This window comes from Nerophis lumbriciformis, linkage group LG24 (genome assembly GCF_033978685.3).
Source record: "Nerophis lumbriciformis linkage group LG24, RoL_Nlum_v2.1, whole genome shotgun sequence".
In the NCBI taxonomy this organism is placed as follows: Eukaryota; Metazoa; Chordata; class Actinopteri; order Syngnathiformes; family Syngnathidae; genus Nerophis; species Nerophis lumbriciformis.
The window spans coordinates 2,216,588-2,230,848 of NC_084571.2; the positions used below are offsets into that span (position 1 = coordinate 2,216,588).

The following is a 14,261-nucleotide window of genomic DNA, read 5'->3' on the forward strand; positions in this document are numbered from 1 at the left end:
AAAAAGGGATTTTTAGAAATGTTGGCCAACTGAAAAGTATGAAAATGAAAAATATGAGCATGTACAATACTCAATACTTGGTTGGAGCTCCTTTTGCCTCAATTACTGCGTTAATGCGGCGTGGCATGGAGTCGATGAGTTTCTGGCACTGCTCAGGTGTTATGAGAGCCCAGGTTGCTCTGATAGTGGCCTTCAACTCTTCTGCGTTTTTGGGTCTGGCATTCTGCATCTTCCTTTTCACAATACCCCACAGATTTTCTATGGGGCTAAGGTCAGGGGAGTTGGCGGGCCAATTTAGAACAGAAATACCATGGTCCGTAAACCAGGCACGGGTAGATTTTGCGCTGTGTGCAGGCGCCAAGTCCTGTTGGAACTTGAAATCTCCATCTCCATAGAGCAGGTCAGCAGCAGGAAGCATGAAGTGCTCTAAAACTTGCTGGTAGACGGCTGCGTTGACCCTGGATCTCAGGAAACAGAGTGGACCGACACCAGCAGATGACATGGCACCCCAAACCATCACTGATGGTGGAAACTTTACACTAGACTTCAGGCAACGTGGATCCTGTGCCTCTCCTGTCTTCCTCCAGACTCTGGGACCTCGATTTCCAAAGGAAATGCAAAATTTGCATGGTTGGGTGATGGTTTGGGGTGCCATGTCATCTGCTGGTGTCGGTCCACTCTGTTTCCTGAGATCCAGGGTCAACGCAGCCGTCTACCAGCAAGTTTTAGAGCACTTCATGCTTCCTGCTGCCGACCTGCTCTATGGAGATGGAGATTTCAAGTTCCAACAGGACTTGGCGCCTGCACACAGCGCAAAATCTACCCGTGCCTGGTTTACGGACCATGGTATTTCTGTTCTAAATTGGCCCGCCAACTCCCCTGACCTTAGCCCCATAGAAAATCTGTGGGGTATTGTGAAAAGGAAGATGCAGAATGCCAGACCCAAAAACGCAGAAGAGTTGAAGGCCACTATCAGAGCAACCTGGGCTCTCATAACACCTGAGCAGTGCCAGAAACTCATCGACTCCATGCCACGCCGCATTAACGCAGTAATTGAGGCAAAAGGAGCTCCAACCAAGTATTGAGTATTGTACATGCTCATATTTTTCATTTTCATACTTTTCAGTTGGCCAACATTTCTAAAAATCCCTTTTTTGTATTAGCCTTAAGTAATATTCTAATTTTGTGACACACGGAATTTTGGATTTTCATTTGTTGCCACTTCAAATCATCAAAATTAAATGAAATAAACATTTGAATGCATCAGTCTGTGTGCAATGAATAAATATAATGTACAAGTTACACCTTTTGAATGCAATTACTGAAATAAATCAAGTTTTTCAAAATATTCTAATTTACTGGCTTTTACCTGTATATATATATATATAATATATATTTATGTATAAACATGTATGTATATGTATATATATTTGGCAATAATTAATTGAAATATGAATACATTAACTTTAATATCAAATACATGAAATTACATTTGGAAATAAATAAATAGTTGATTAAATAAATACAAGTATTTCCAATTATATTTGACCATTATATGGTACATTCCAATATATAATATATTAACAGACAGCTTGATAAATTATTTTACATTTTAATTATTTAGGTAATAAGAAAATCTGGTATATTATGAGATGTATTTTCTTTACTATATAAAACATATTTAAATGTCGCGAGTATAAAAAAGAAGAAGAAGTGAGGCGGTGTTATTAGTAACAAAAGACTCAACATTACCTTTGCCAACAGGTGAGGAGTTGTACAGCTTTCAATATGAGCTTAATGCACGTAACTTCCTCTTCTTGAGTGACACAAAAGGCCAAAACACACAAAAAGACTGTACTGTGTGGGCACTGTTTAGGACCGAAGAGGTTTATCAGGGTCACATGTTTACGAGGGCTCCTCAGATGATGTTAAAGCGGACCACACAATCGATGATGACACACCTGGCAGACATCTTTTTCAAAATGTCTTGTCGTACACTGTTGCTATTGGCTGACGTCACTGTATTCCCCTCTTGTGTCAACAGGTGGCGCTAGCGACGGCGGCATCAAAGAGCGAGCGGGCGGTGCAGCTGCCCTGCGACTCGGGCCAGTACACCAAGGATGGCGAGTGCTGCATGGAGTGCCCGCCCGGGGAGGGCGTGGTCCGGCCGTGCGGCGCCAAGCAGACCGTCTGCGCGCAGTGCCTTGATAGTGAGTCATTTCACCTTTCACCTTTTAACCCCAACATGTCCCATTGGATTCACGACCTTGGTACGCCATAGGGACAAAAGTAATGGGACAGTGAAAAGTGACGAAAGTGGGAAGTTTTACAGCTTCAACTTTCTGGGACTTCTTCCACGCCAAACTACTCCAAGCATGCCAACAAAGCTAGCAAGCCTGATGAAAAGAGCTCAAAAGTAAGGCGCCACTTTTCAAAATGCGCTAGCTCGATGCTAATTTACATTGGATATGTACACACATGACACTCAGCATCAAGGGTTGGAATTGGGGGTTTAAATCACCAAAAATGATGCCCGGGCGCAACCACCGCTGCTGCTCACTACTCCCCTCACCTCCCAGGGGGTGATCAAGGGTGATGGGTCAAATGCAGAGAATAATTTCGCCACACCTCGTGTGTGTGTGACAATCATTGGTACTTTAACTTTAACTTTATACATTATACTGATAAGCATTAGCGATTTTACATGGCGATTTTACACCTCCAAATTTGGTAATGAAAAGTACAACTCCGATGCACGTTTCAATCAAACAGCTGGCGTGTGATAAGTACAATACTTACAGTTTGAACACTTTGTAGGGCTCGATGATGTAATAGGATATGCCATATGCATGCTACTGATTTGCATTAGCGATTTTACATGGCGATTTTAACACCTCCAAATTTGTTAATAACAACAGGGTACGTACGGATTGACGTAAAGTCAAATACCTTAATCACATGTGACATCACACCTGGTCGCTGACTCGGCATAGGATCAAAGACTTGGCAGGAAAACTGGCGTGCTCATATTGGACGGCCTTTAAGTAAAGTTGTAATTTCCCATGCCAACAAAGCAAGCATGCCTGACAGGAAGCGCTCAAAAGAAAGGACACACTTTTCGAAATGTGCTAGCTCGATGCAAATTTAAATTGGATATGCCGTATACACGCTACCGATTAGTATTAGCGATTTTACATGGCGATTTTACACCTCCGAATTTGGTTTTGGATTGAGATTGAGACTTTTATTAGTAGATTGCACAGTACAGTACATATTCCGTACAATTGACCACTAAATGGTAACACCCGAATAAGTTTTTCAACTTGTTTAAGTCGGGGTCCACGTTAATCAATTTATGGTGATGAAAAATGCAACTTTGATGGACGTTTCAATCAAACAGCTGGTGTGTGATAAGTACAATACTTACAGTATGAACACTTCTTAGGGTTCAACAAAAGAAAAGGCACATTCAAACCCAATGGCAAAGACTACTTCCTGAATACGGCAACACACCGAGGACTAACTGATATGAATGCAGACCGTTATTATTATCAGCTCACTGTTAAATTTGACATAAAAAATGATTAAACAAATTAAGACACACAAAAATAACGAAAATTGCAACCTTTGAGTACAGGTGTCTATTTACCGATACCAGGAATTGGTGCCGTATCAGTTCAAAAGTGAAAGGTACCGGAGACACTACTACAGCATGTACTATTTAGCAAAAAAGCACATTTTACAGTCTCTTATGACAATATAAGAGGGCTAACGTTAGCATATGCTAGCTAAAACAAACCCCAAAAAACCCCATCCACAACTTTGCACATGTTTTCTCCAGTTGGAAGTGGAGTTCTTGTCGGCTGAAATGTGGACATTTCTACTGATACACATGAGGATATAAATGTTATTTTCCACAACGTTGTAAGTAAACATTGAAGAGTTATGATGTCATGTCACCTTTTACAGTGTGCAGTGTGAGTGCGGTCATGTGACTGCCAGGTTCCGCTTGGTTACTGAAATGGAGTCAAAGGTCACCAGTGCTTACGTTGGATTGGTGAAACAGAGTCATGTGACACAAGTAGCGATTACCGATAATGGCTTTTTTGCCGATATCCGATATTGTCCAACTCTTAATTACCGATTCCAATATCAACCGATACCGATATATACAGTCGTGGAATTAACACATTATTATGCCTAATTTTGTTGTGATGCCCCGCTGGATGCATTAAACAATGTAACAAGGTTTTCCAAAATAAATCAACTCAAGTTATGGTAAAAAATGCCAACATGGCACTGCCATATTTATTATTGAAGTCACAAAGTGCATTATTTTTTTTTAACATGCCTCAAAACAGCAGCTTGGAATTTGGGACATGCTCTCCCTGAGAGAGCATCATCAATCAATCAATCAATCTTTATTTATATAGCCCTAAATCACAAGTGTCTCAAAGGGCTGCACAAGCCACAACGACATCCTCGGTACAAAGCCCACATACGGGCAAGGAAAAACTCACCCCAGTGGGACGTCGATGTGAATGACTATGAGAAACCTTGGAGAGGACCGCATATGTGGGTAACCCCCCCCCCCTCTAGGGGAGACCGAAAGCAATGGATGTCGAGTGGGTCTGACATAATATTGTGAGAGTCCAGTCCATAGTGGATCCAACATAATAGTAAGAGTCCAGTCCATAGTGGGGCCAGCAGGACACCATCCCGAGCGGAGACGTGTCAGCAGCGCAGAGATGTTCCCTGCCGATGCACAGGCGAGCGGTCCACCCCGGGTCCCGACTCTGGACAGCCAGCACTTCATCCATGGCCACCGGACCTGTGCCCCCCCCCCCCCTCAAGGAAAAGGGGAGCAGAGGAGAAAAGAAAAGAAACGGCAGATCAACTGGTCTAACAGGGGGGCTATTTAAAGGCTAGAGTATACAAATGAGTTTTAAGATGGGACTTAAATGCTTCTACTGAGGTAGCATCTCTAATTGTTACCGGGAGGGCATTCCATAGTACTGGAGCCCCAATAGAAAACGCTCTATAGCCCGCAGACTTTTTTTGGGCTCTGGGAATCACTAATAAGCCGGAGTTCTTTGAACGCAGATTTCTTGCCGGGACATATGGTACAATGCAATCGACAAGATAGGATGGAGCTAGACCGTGTAGTATTTTATACGTAAGTAGTAAAACCTTAAAGTCACATCTTAAGTGCACAGGAAGCCAGTGCAGGTGAGCCAGTATAGGCGTAATATGATCAAACTTTCTTGTTCTTGTCAAAAGTCTAGCAGCCGCATTTTGTACCAACTGTAATCTTTTAATGCTAGACATAGGGAGCCCCGAAAATAATACGTTACAGTAGTCGAGACGAGACGTAACGAACGCATGAATAATGATCTCAGCGTCGCTAGTGGATAAAATAGAACGGATTTTAGCGATATTACGGAGATGAAAGAAGGCCGTTTTAGTAACACTCTTAATGTGTGACTCAAAGGAGAGAGTTGGGTCGAAGATAATACCCAGATTCTTTACTGATTCGCCTTGTGTAATTGTTTGGTTGTCAAATGTTAAGGTGGTATTATTAAATAAATGTCGGTGTTTAGCAGGACCGATAATCAGCATTTCCGTTTTCTTGGCGTTGAGTTGCAAGAAGTTAGCAGACATCCATTGTTTAATTTCATTAAGACACGCCTCCAGCTGACTACAATCCGCCGTGTTGGTCAGCTTTAGGGGCATGTAGAGTTGGGTGTCATCAGCATAGCAATGAAAGCTAACACCGTATTTGCGTATGATGTCGCCTAGCGGCAGCATGTAAATACTAAAGAGTGCAGGGCCAAGAACCGAACCCTGAGGAACTCCGCACGTTACCTTAACATAGTCCGAGGTCACATTATTATGGGAGACGCATTGCATCCTGTCAGTAAGATAAGAGTTAAACCACGACAAAGCTAAGTCTGACATACCAATACGTGTTTTGATACGCTCTAATAAAATATTATGATCGACGGTATCGAAAGCAGCGCTAAGATCAAGAAGCAGCAACATAGATGACGCATCAGAATCCATCGTCAGCAGTAGATCATTAGTCATTTTTGCGAGGGCTGTCTCCGTAGAGTGATTTGCCCTGAAACCGGATTGAAAAGGTTCACAGAGATTGTTAGACACTAAGTGTTCATTTAGCTGCTGTGCGACAATTTTTTCGAGGATTTTCGAAATAAAGGGAAGGTGGGACACCGGTCGGTAGTTTACCATGAGGTCAGGATCAAGGTTAGGTCTTTTGAGCAGAGGATGAATAACCGCTTTCTTGAATGCTAGGGGAACAGTGCCAGAGGAAAGTGATAAGTTTATAATATTTAGCACTGATGGACCTAATAATACAAAAAGCTCCTTGATAAGTTTCCCAGGAAGTGGGTCAAGTAAACATGTTGTTTGTTTTATCCCACTTACACGTTGTAATAGTTCCTCTAATGTTATTTCATCAAAAAGAGATAGACTATTTTGTATTGCAGTATCCGTCGTAGATACAGTTGTATCTACGACGATGTAGTAGCATGAGGAGGTTGAGGTGGGCGGGGTTTGGGGGGGGGGGGGTAGCAGGGCGTGTATATTGTAGCGTCCCGGAAGAGTTAGTGCTGCAAGGGGTTCTGGGTATTTGTTCTGTTGTGCGCTGCCGAACATGCTCGTCTGCCCGCAAAACAAGCAATGTCACGACGCGACGTCATTCCCAGGAACCGGTACTTTTCAAACAGAGTATAGTACCGTTTTTGATTCATTAGTACCGCGATACTATACCATACAACCCTACCCCTGAGTTATTAATACAAGATTTTGAGCTTTTTTCGCATTACATCACAAAATGCAAAATTTTTACTGTTTTTTTTTATTTACCCCAAAATATGCTGTGGGCCACACTTTGGGCACCACTGGGTAAATATAATGTTATTGTTTGCTCTCACCTTTAAAAGACATGCACATGTATGCAGTGCATGCAGTTTTTCTGTCAAAATAGAAAATAAAACGAATATGTTTAGCAAAAAAAGATGAAGTGCTTTACTGAGGCCTATTATTTCCAGGCTTTCGCAGGCCACATCTGGCCTTGTGTTTGTCACCTGTGACATAAGAAATCTGCGTGTGGATTTCAGTCTGGACCCCAAAATCCAGTCAAATATTTGTCCCAGTCTAAACCCTGCGACCTTGTTCAGTTCAGTTCAGTTTCAGTTTATTTGGAACATGCATACGACACAATGCAATGCATCACATATTTCCAGTTGTTTCATTACAGCACGTCCGAAAAGGAGTAGGAAGAAACTGAGTTTATTTAATCCTACCCCTTTTCATACCATAGCAATTTTATCCAGTTTCCTTGTTCTTTGTAACAGAACAGTGAACAAATAAATAATAAATAAAGAATATACCATAGTAAGCAAACAAATATTAAATACATAAATATTCTTTGTCTCAATAAAAAACACTTGTAGTTTGAACCGTCTCTTAAACTGAATCATATTGGTGCTTTGTTAGATTTTTTTGGTTAATCCATTCCATAATTTAATTCCACATACTGATATGCTAAAGGTTTTAAGTGTTGTACGAGCTTACAAACAGAGGTGGGTAGAGTAGCCAGAAATTGTATTCAAGTAAGAGTACTGTTACTTTAGAGATGTATTACTCAAGTAAAAGTAAGGAGTAGTCACCCAAATATTTACTTGAGTAAAAGTAAAAAGTATGTTGTGAAAAAACTACTCAAGTACTGAATTGTTTAAAGATGACAGCAACAAATAATGCACAAAAACATAAAAATAGCAATGAGCAAATTCAGAGCCAGGTATATCTCTTAAGCAACTAAAACAATAATATATATTAAATAATAATACATTAACATCCAAAAAATTAAGGCAAATTGAGCCACAATAACTTAACAGCACCATAGGCTCAGTAGGCAAAGATTACGAAGGAAAATAACAAGTTAGCCTTTACGCAAACCATAAACTGATAGGTGTGGGCTGCATCTGGGAACACACTGATTGGTGTTTCTATGCATGTGTGAGTGTGTTGTGTGTGTGTCTTTGTCTGTCATTCTATGAGGCTGCAGTGCGTTAATAAATGTCCCTATGACAGTGATTCATAGCAGGGAAGCTAACATCAGCCTACGGTGACAGCCAAAATATCTACTAACGTTACTTACCGCGATGTGCTTCCTCAAATTTGATGTTGAGTTCATGTAAGCTTAAGCTTGTTAATCATGTGACCGCCTGGCCCTGTTTGATTGATACAGTGACTGCATTTGATTGGTGAAACGCAGGCCTGCGATAGATCCTACTTTGAAGGTCTATCTGACAAACCAAAACAAACAAATCATGCATTAACAGATCGATAAAAATCAGTAGCGAGTAGCGAGCTGAATGTAGATAAATGGAGCGGAGTAAAAGTAGCGTTTCTTCTCTATAAATATACTCAAGTAAAAGTAAAAGTATGTTGCATTAAAACTACTCTTAGAAGTACAATTTATCCCAAAAGTTACTCAAGTAGATGTAACGGAGTAAATGTAGTGCGTTCCTACCCACCTCTGCTTACAAATGTTTTAAATTAGATTTTTCTCTAAGGTTATACTTCTCTTTAATTGAGAATAATTGTTGTACATTCTTGGGTAGCAGGTTATAGTTATCGTTTTAGCTGTTTGCAAATGCACCAAATCGTTGAATTTCAATATTTGTGATTTAATAAATAAGGGGTTTGTATGTTCTCTATATCCAACATTATGTATTCTTCTAACCAGGCCCGGCCCTAACCAATCTGGCGCCCTAGGCAAGATTTTAGGTGGCGCTCCCCCACATCGGCAGTGAAGTGTATATACTCACAAGAACCCGAATAGCTTTGTCTTTGACCTTTTTTTTTACTTACAACTATACCTAATATATAAAGGGGTGGAAAAGTGACGATTACCTGCAGGGCAAACATTAGCTAACCAGAAGGCAATAACAATGTAAACAAAAAACACCAGCTTAAAAGATCTAATACAAACATTTATATGCACGTACAACACTTAGAACTTTTAGCATATCAGTATGTGGAATTAAATGATGGAATGGATTAAGTAAAGAAGTTAAAAATTGTACTGATATGATCCAGTTTAAGAGGTTGTTCAAAATAATAGTGCTTACAGAGTACAAAGAAGAAGAATTATGAGAAATACTTTCAACCTTATTGAAAATAAGATATTCTTCATCTCAGTATGTTAATAATGACTGAATTAATTAATTAATTACATATTACAAAACTGTTGTATACTAATTCATAGATGTTATTTTATTATATAAAAAGGTCAGTAAATGATTCTATATATTTGTAAACGCTTTGAAGTGGGAAAGAGGTAGGATTAAATAAGCTTTGCTTCTTCCTACTCCTTTTCGTGCATGATGTAAAATGAAATGATATGAAATTGTGTGATGTATTATGATGTAAGTGTGTTCATGTTATGAAATTGTGTGATGTATTATGATGTAAGTGTGTTCATGTTCCAAATAAACTAAAGAAAGAAAGAAATGTCCCTGAGGAATGTAAGGTGGGAGTACTGTAATTACCTAACGTTACATTATTATTTTCCATAACAATTTAGCCCCCTCCACAATATTAACCCGACGTTAAAACAGATTATAGATTAGCAATTGCCGAATCATGTAACATTAGCTTAATGCTAAAAAGCCAGGTTACTATCACATTCTGTAACAGACAAATAATTTCATGTAGGCTAACGTTACCTACCTGCTACCTCTGTCTTTTCTCGTTTCTCCTCCTCTTCTTTTCTCTTTTTTCTTCCTTGGGCATCTGACAGTTTTGGCATCTTGTGTTGATTTTTTGATGTGGTGACGTCCAAAAAGAGTCATGATACGGGAAGGGAGGGGGCGCACCGTGCGGGGGAGGAGGGGGGGGGCGTAATGTTGTAACAAATAATATTTCTGTTAAATAGGCTTTACTTTGCATTTTAATTAACGTGGGATTATTTTTTGTATTTAGAAATAATAGTACCAACTTATTTTTTTTTTTTTTTTTCTCCAACATTTGTGGCACTGGCGTGGCGCCCCCTGATGGACGGCGCTCTTAGCATTTGCCTATACGGCCTATGCCACGGGCCGGCCCTGCTTCTAACTGATCTTTTTTTGTAACACAGTTAGTGAATGAAGCGCACATTTGTAGTTGTTTCCCCATATTTCTCCACAATAACTCAGATATGGTAACACTAGCGAGCAGTAGAGAATATGAAGTGATTTTTGGTCTCGAACATGTTTTGCTTTATTCATTATTGACGTGATTCTTGCTACTTTATGTTGTATATTTTTTACATGACATTTCCAATTAATTTTATCATGTATTATTACACCCAAAAATGTGTTTTCTTTTAGATAGACGGATAGATAGATAGTACTTTATTGATTCCTTCAGGACAGTTCCCTCAGGAAAATTAAAATTCCAGCAGCAGTGTACAGAATTGAGAACTAATTTAAAAGCTAAAAAGTAAATAATGGGGGTAAAAACGGAAATAAAATAGAAAATATAATAGAGATGTCCGATAATATCGGACTGCTGATATTATCGGCAGATAAATGCTTTAAAATGTAATATCGGAAATTATCAGTATCGGTTTCAAGATTATCGGTATCGGTTTCAAAAAGTAAAATGTATGGCTTTTTAAAACGCCACTGCGTACACGGACGTAGGGAGAAGTACAGAGCGCCAATAAACCTTACAGTAGAGGCACTGCCTTCGCATGCCGGCCCAATCACATAATATCTACAGCTTTTCACACACACAAGTGAATGCAAAGCATACTTGGTCAACAGCCATACAGGTCACACTGAGGGTGGCCGTATAAACAACTTCAACACTGTTACAAATATGCGCCACACTGTGAACCCACACCAAACAAAAATGACAAACACATTTCGGGAAAACATCCGCACCGTAACACAACATAAACACAACAGAACAAATACCCAGAACCCCTTGCAGCACTAACTCTTCCGGGACGCTACAATATACACCCCCCCCCCCCCCCTTCAACCACATAAGAATACAAATATAACAGTACAAATAAGAATATAACAAGAGAAACTAGGCAGTAGTGACCAGGTTATGAAAATGTATTGCAGTTTAAAAAATTACAAAATTTTTTTTTTAAATAAATAAATATATTATTTTTTTTTTTAAATGGTTTTGCATCCCCTGTCATCCTAGTACCCCACTCCCCCCATTTTACTCTTTCAATATCTACTCCATCTATTTGTATTTGTGTTTGACTTTCTCTTCTACTGTTACCAAATAGTAACTTTGATTCCAATCATCTATTTTAAATAAATATATGTATATCTGTTTTGGCCCCGTGATGAGGTGGCGACTTGTCCAGGGTGTACCCCGCCTTCCACCCGAATGCAGCTGATAGGCTCCAGCACCCCCCGCAACCCCGAAAGAGACAAGCGGTGGAAAATGGATGGATGGATGGATATATATTACATATATTTATTGTTTATATCATTTATAAACAAGCGCAGCAACATCACACTGATAAAAATAATCCCTTTATCAGTCCCACAGGGTGAACAACTCCTTTTTTCATGCATAGATTCAAATATCAGAGTCCACAAAGGACTTCAATGAAAGAGGACAGTTCTGACACCTTTGGTTTTAAGGAAAAAAAAAGGCAAAGTTCCATTTTGTGGATGCCTTATGAAACACTTCAGTGTGCTGCACCTGCACACACTTGCAGCCCCGCCGGGCTGCCAGCCAACACCGTGACCGCCGCGCAGCGCCCAAGGCTGCTTTGTCACGGGGCTAAGTGGCCGCCATGGCGTACGGCAAAGGTCAGCGACGCGCCACTCGTCCGATTATGACAAGACAGATTGTGTGGCGGGATGCTGCGCAGTGTTGCGGCACTACACTAAATGTGTGTGTGTGTGTGTGTGTGTGTGTGTGTGTGTGTGTGTGTCTGTGTGTGGTGACACACAGCAGTGCCAGGGAGCAGAAACTGCTCCCTGGCACCTGTTAGATCTGCTGATGGAACATCTTTGATCAAGGATCAGGCTATGATAGTGGAGCGGTGGGCTGAGCATTTTAAAACCGTGCTCAACCAGCCCACCCCAGTGGACCCAACTGTCCTTGCAGAGCTCCCTGAACATCCTAGCTTGCCAGATCTCGACCTCCCCCCAACCTTCAAAGAAATCCTGCATGCAGTCAAAACCCTGAAAAACAATAAATCCCCTGGACCTGACAGCATCCCGGCTGAACTTCTCAAGGAAGGAGGCTACCTCTGTACACGGACACTGCATCTCTACATTTCAGAGGTGTGGAGACGAGAGTGTGTCCCGCAACAGTGGAAAGATGCCAACATTGTGACCATCTACAAGAACAAAGGAGACAAATCCATCTGCTCCAATAGTAGGGGTATCTCTCTGTTGGCCGTTGCTGGAAAGGTCCTTGCCAAGGTCATGCTCCGCAGACTCATCCCCGCAATATCAGAACGGGTCACCCCAGAGTCGCAGTGTGGTTTTCGGAAGGACAGGGGGACAGTTGACATGATCTTTGTGACACGTCAGCTCCAAGAGAAATGCCGGGAGCAGCACAAGGACTTGTACATTGCCTTTGTCGACCTTTCAAAGGCATTTGACACAGTGAGCAGGGACCTACTGTGGCAAGTCCTGAAGAGATTTGGGTGTCCACCCAAGTTTCTCACCATCCTTGCACAGTTCCATTCTGGGATGATGGCCCGAGTGGTAGTGGGAAGACACAACTCAGAGCCCTTTGGTGTGAAAACTGGAGTGAGGCAGGGCTGTGTGCTGGCTCCAGTTCTCTTCAACATCTTCCTCGTCTGTGTCACAACACTGCTACGTAGGGGGATGGAGGAGCAGGCTGGAGTTACCATAGACTTCAGGCTTGATGGTAGCCTGTTTAACATCAGGAGGCTACAGGCAACTACCAAACTGACCTCGGAGACCATCATTGAGCTGCAATACGCCGATGACTGTGCCCTGGTTTCCCATACACCAGAGGCTCTGCAAAACATCCTCTCGGCAGCTGTAACTGCATATACCAGAATGGGACTGACGATCAACACCCAGAAGACAGAGGTACTTTGTCAGTCCAGTGCTGACCTCCCACAAAACCCCACAATAACCCTCACAGCAGCAGGGCAACAGCTGCTCACAGTGCCCACCTTCAAATACCTGGGGAGCATAATGTCTGACACCTGCTCAATGGATGACGAGATCCAGAACCGCCTCAAGCAAGCATCAGCATCTTTTGGTCGTCTAAGGAGAAGGGTTTTTCAGAACAGCAACCTCAAACTCCACACCAAAGTGCTGGTCTACAGAGCAGTATGCATCACTGCATTACTGTACGGATGTGAGGCATGGACTATCTACAGCCGCCATCTGAGAAGCCTGGAGACCTTCCATGTAAGATGTCTGCAGAAGATCCTTGGCATCACATGGAAGGACAGAGTGCCGCACACAGAAGTGCTGGAGAGGGCAGGTAGCTGCAGCGTGGAATCCATCATGACCCAACATCAACTCAGGTGGTTGGGGCATGTCATCCGAATGCCCAGCCATAGACTCCCACGCAGAATCCTCTATGGTCAGTTACACCTAGGCCAACGCAGTGCTGGTGGGCAGAAGAAGCGGTTCAAAGACCAAATGAAGACCACACTGAAGAGATGCCAGATCAACCCCTCTTCACTGGAGGAACTTGCTTCCTGCCGAGACCTCTGGCGCTCCCACTCCTCACAAGGAGTGGATTATATTGAGGAACAGCGCACACAACACCGTGCAGCAAAACGCGTGAAGAGGCATGCTCGCCAAGCCACCCCTGCTCCCCCCAGCACCTCCTTCACATGCCCGGTCTGTAACCGCATCTGTAGATCCAGGATCGGACTTTTCAAACATCAGCAGACTCATAAATAAAAGAAGATGGTCATCATCGAATCGATGGACAACCATAAGTAAGTAAGTGTGTGTGTGTGTGTGTGTGTGTGTGTGTGGTGACACACAGCAGCACTACACTTTTACAACAAGAAATGCTGGACATATCTCAGCTCACCACAAGGGATGTTATTCATTTGGAAAAAAAAGAATGGGAGATTCTTGGGAACTTTTTCAAAAACAGACTTTAATTCTGGTTTAAATTATGAGAGGAAACCAACTTCCTTCTTTCGTTGGCTGACGTCTTACGAAAATGTTTGTCAAACGACTGCAAGCTGGGTCTTCTATTCTTCCCCG

The 14,261-nt window shown here is 41.9% G+C and overlaps 1 protein-coding gene across 2 annotated transcripts in view; it reads left to right on the forward strand.

Annotated features, from left to right (window-relative positions):
• ngfra (nerve growth factor receptor a (TNFR superfamily, member 16)) overlaps positions 1–14,261 on the forward strand; it is a 131,752-nt gene that overhangs the window by 22,935 nt on the left and 94,556 nt on the right. For both annotated transcript variants that reach the window (XM_061981321.1, XM_061981320.1), the window contains exon 2: positions 2,045–2,210. In XM_061981321.1, the coding sequence (XP_061837305.1) occupies positions 2,135–2,210 (76 nt within the window). In that variant the 5' untranslated portion in view covers positions 2,045–2,134. The remainder of the gene's footprint in view (positions 1–2,044; positions 2,211–14,261) is intronic.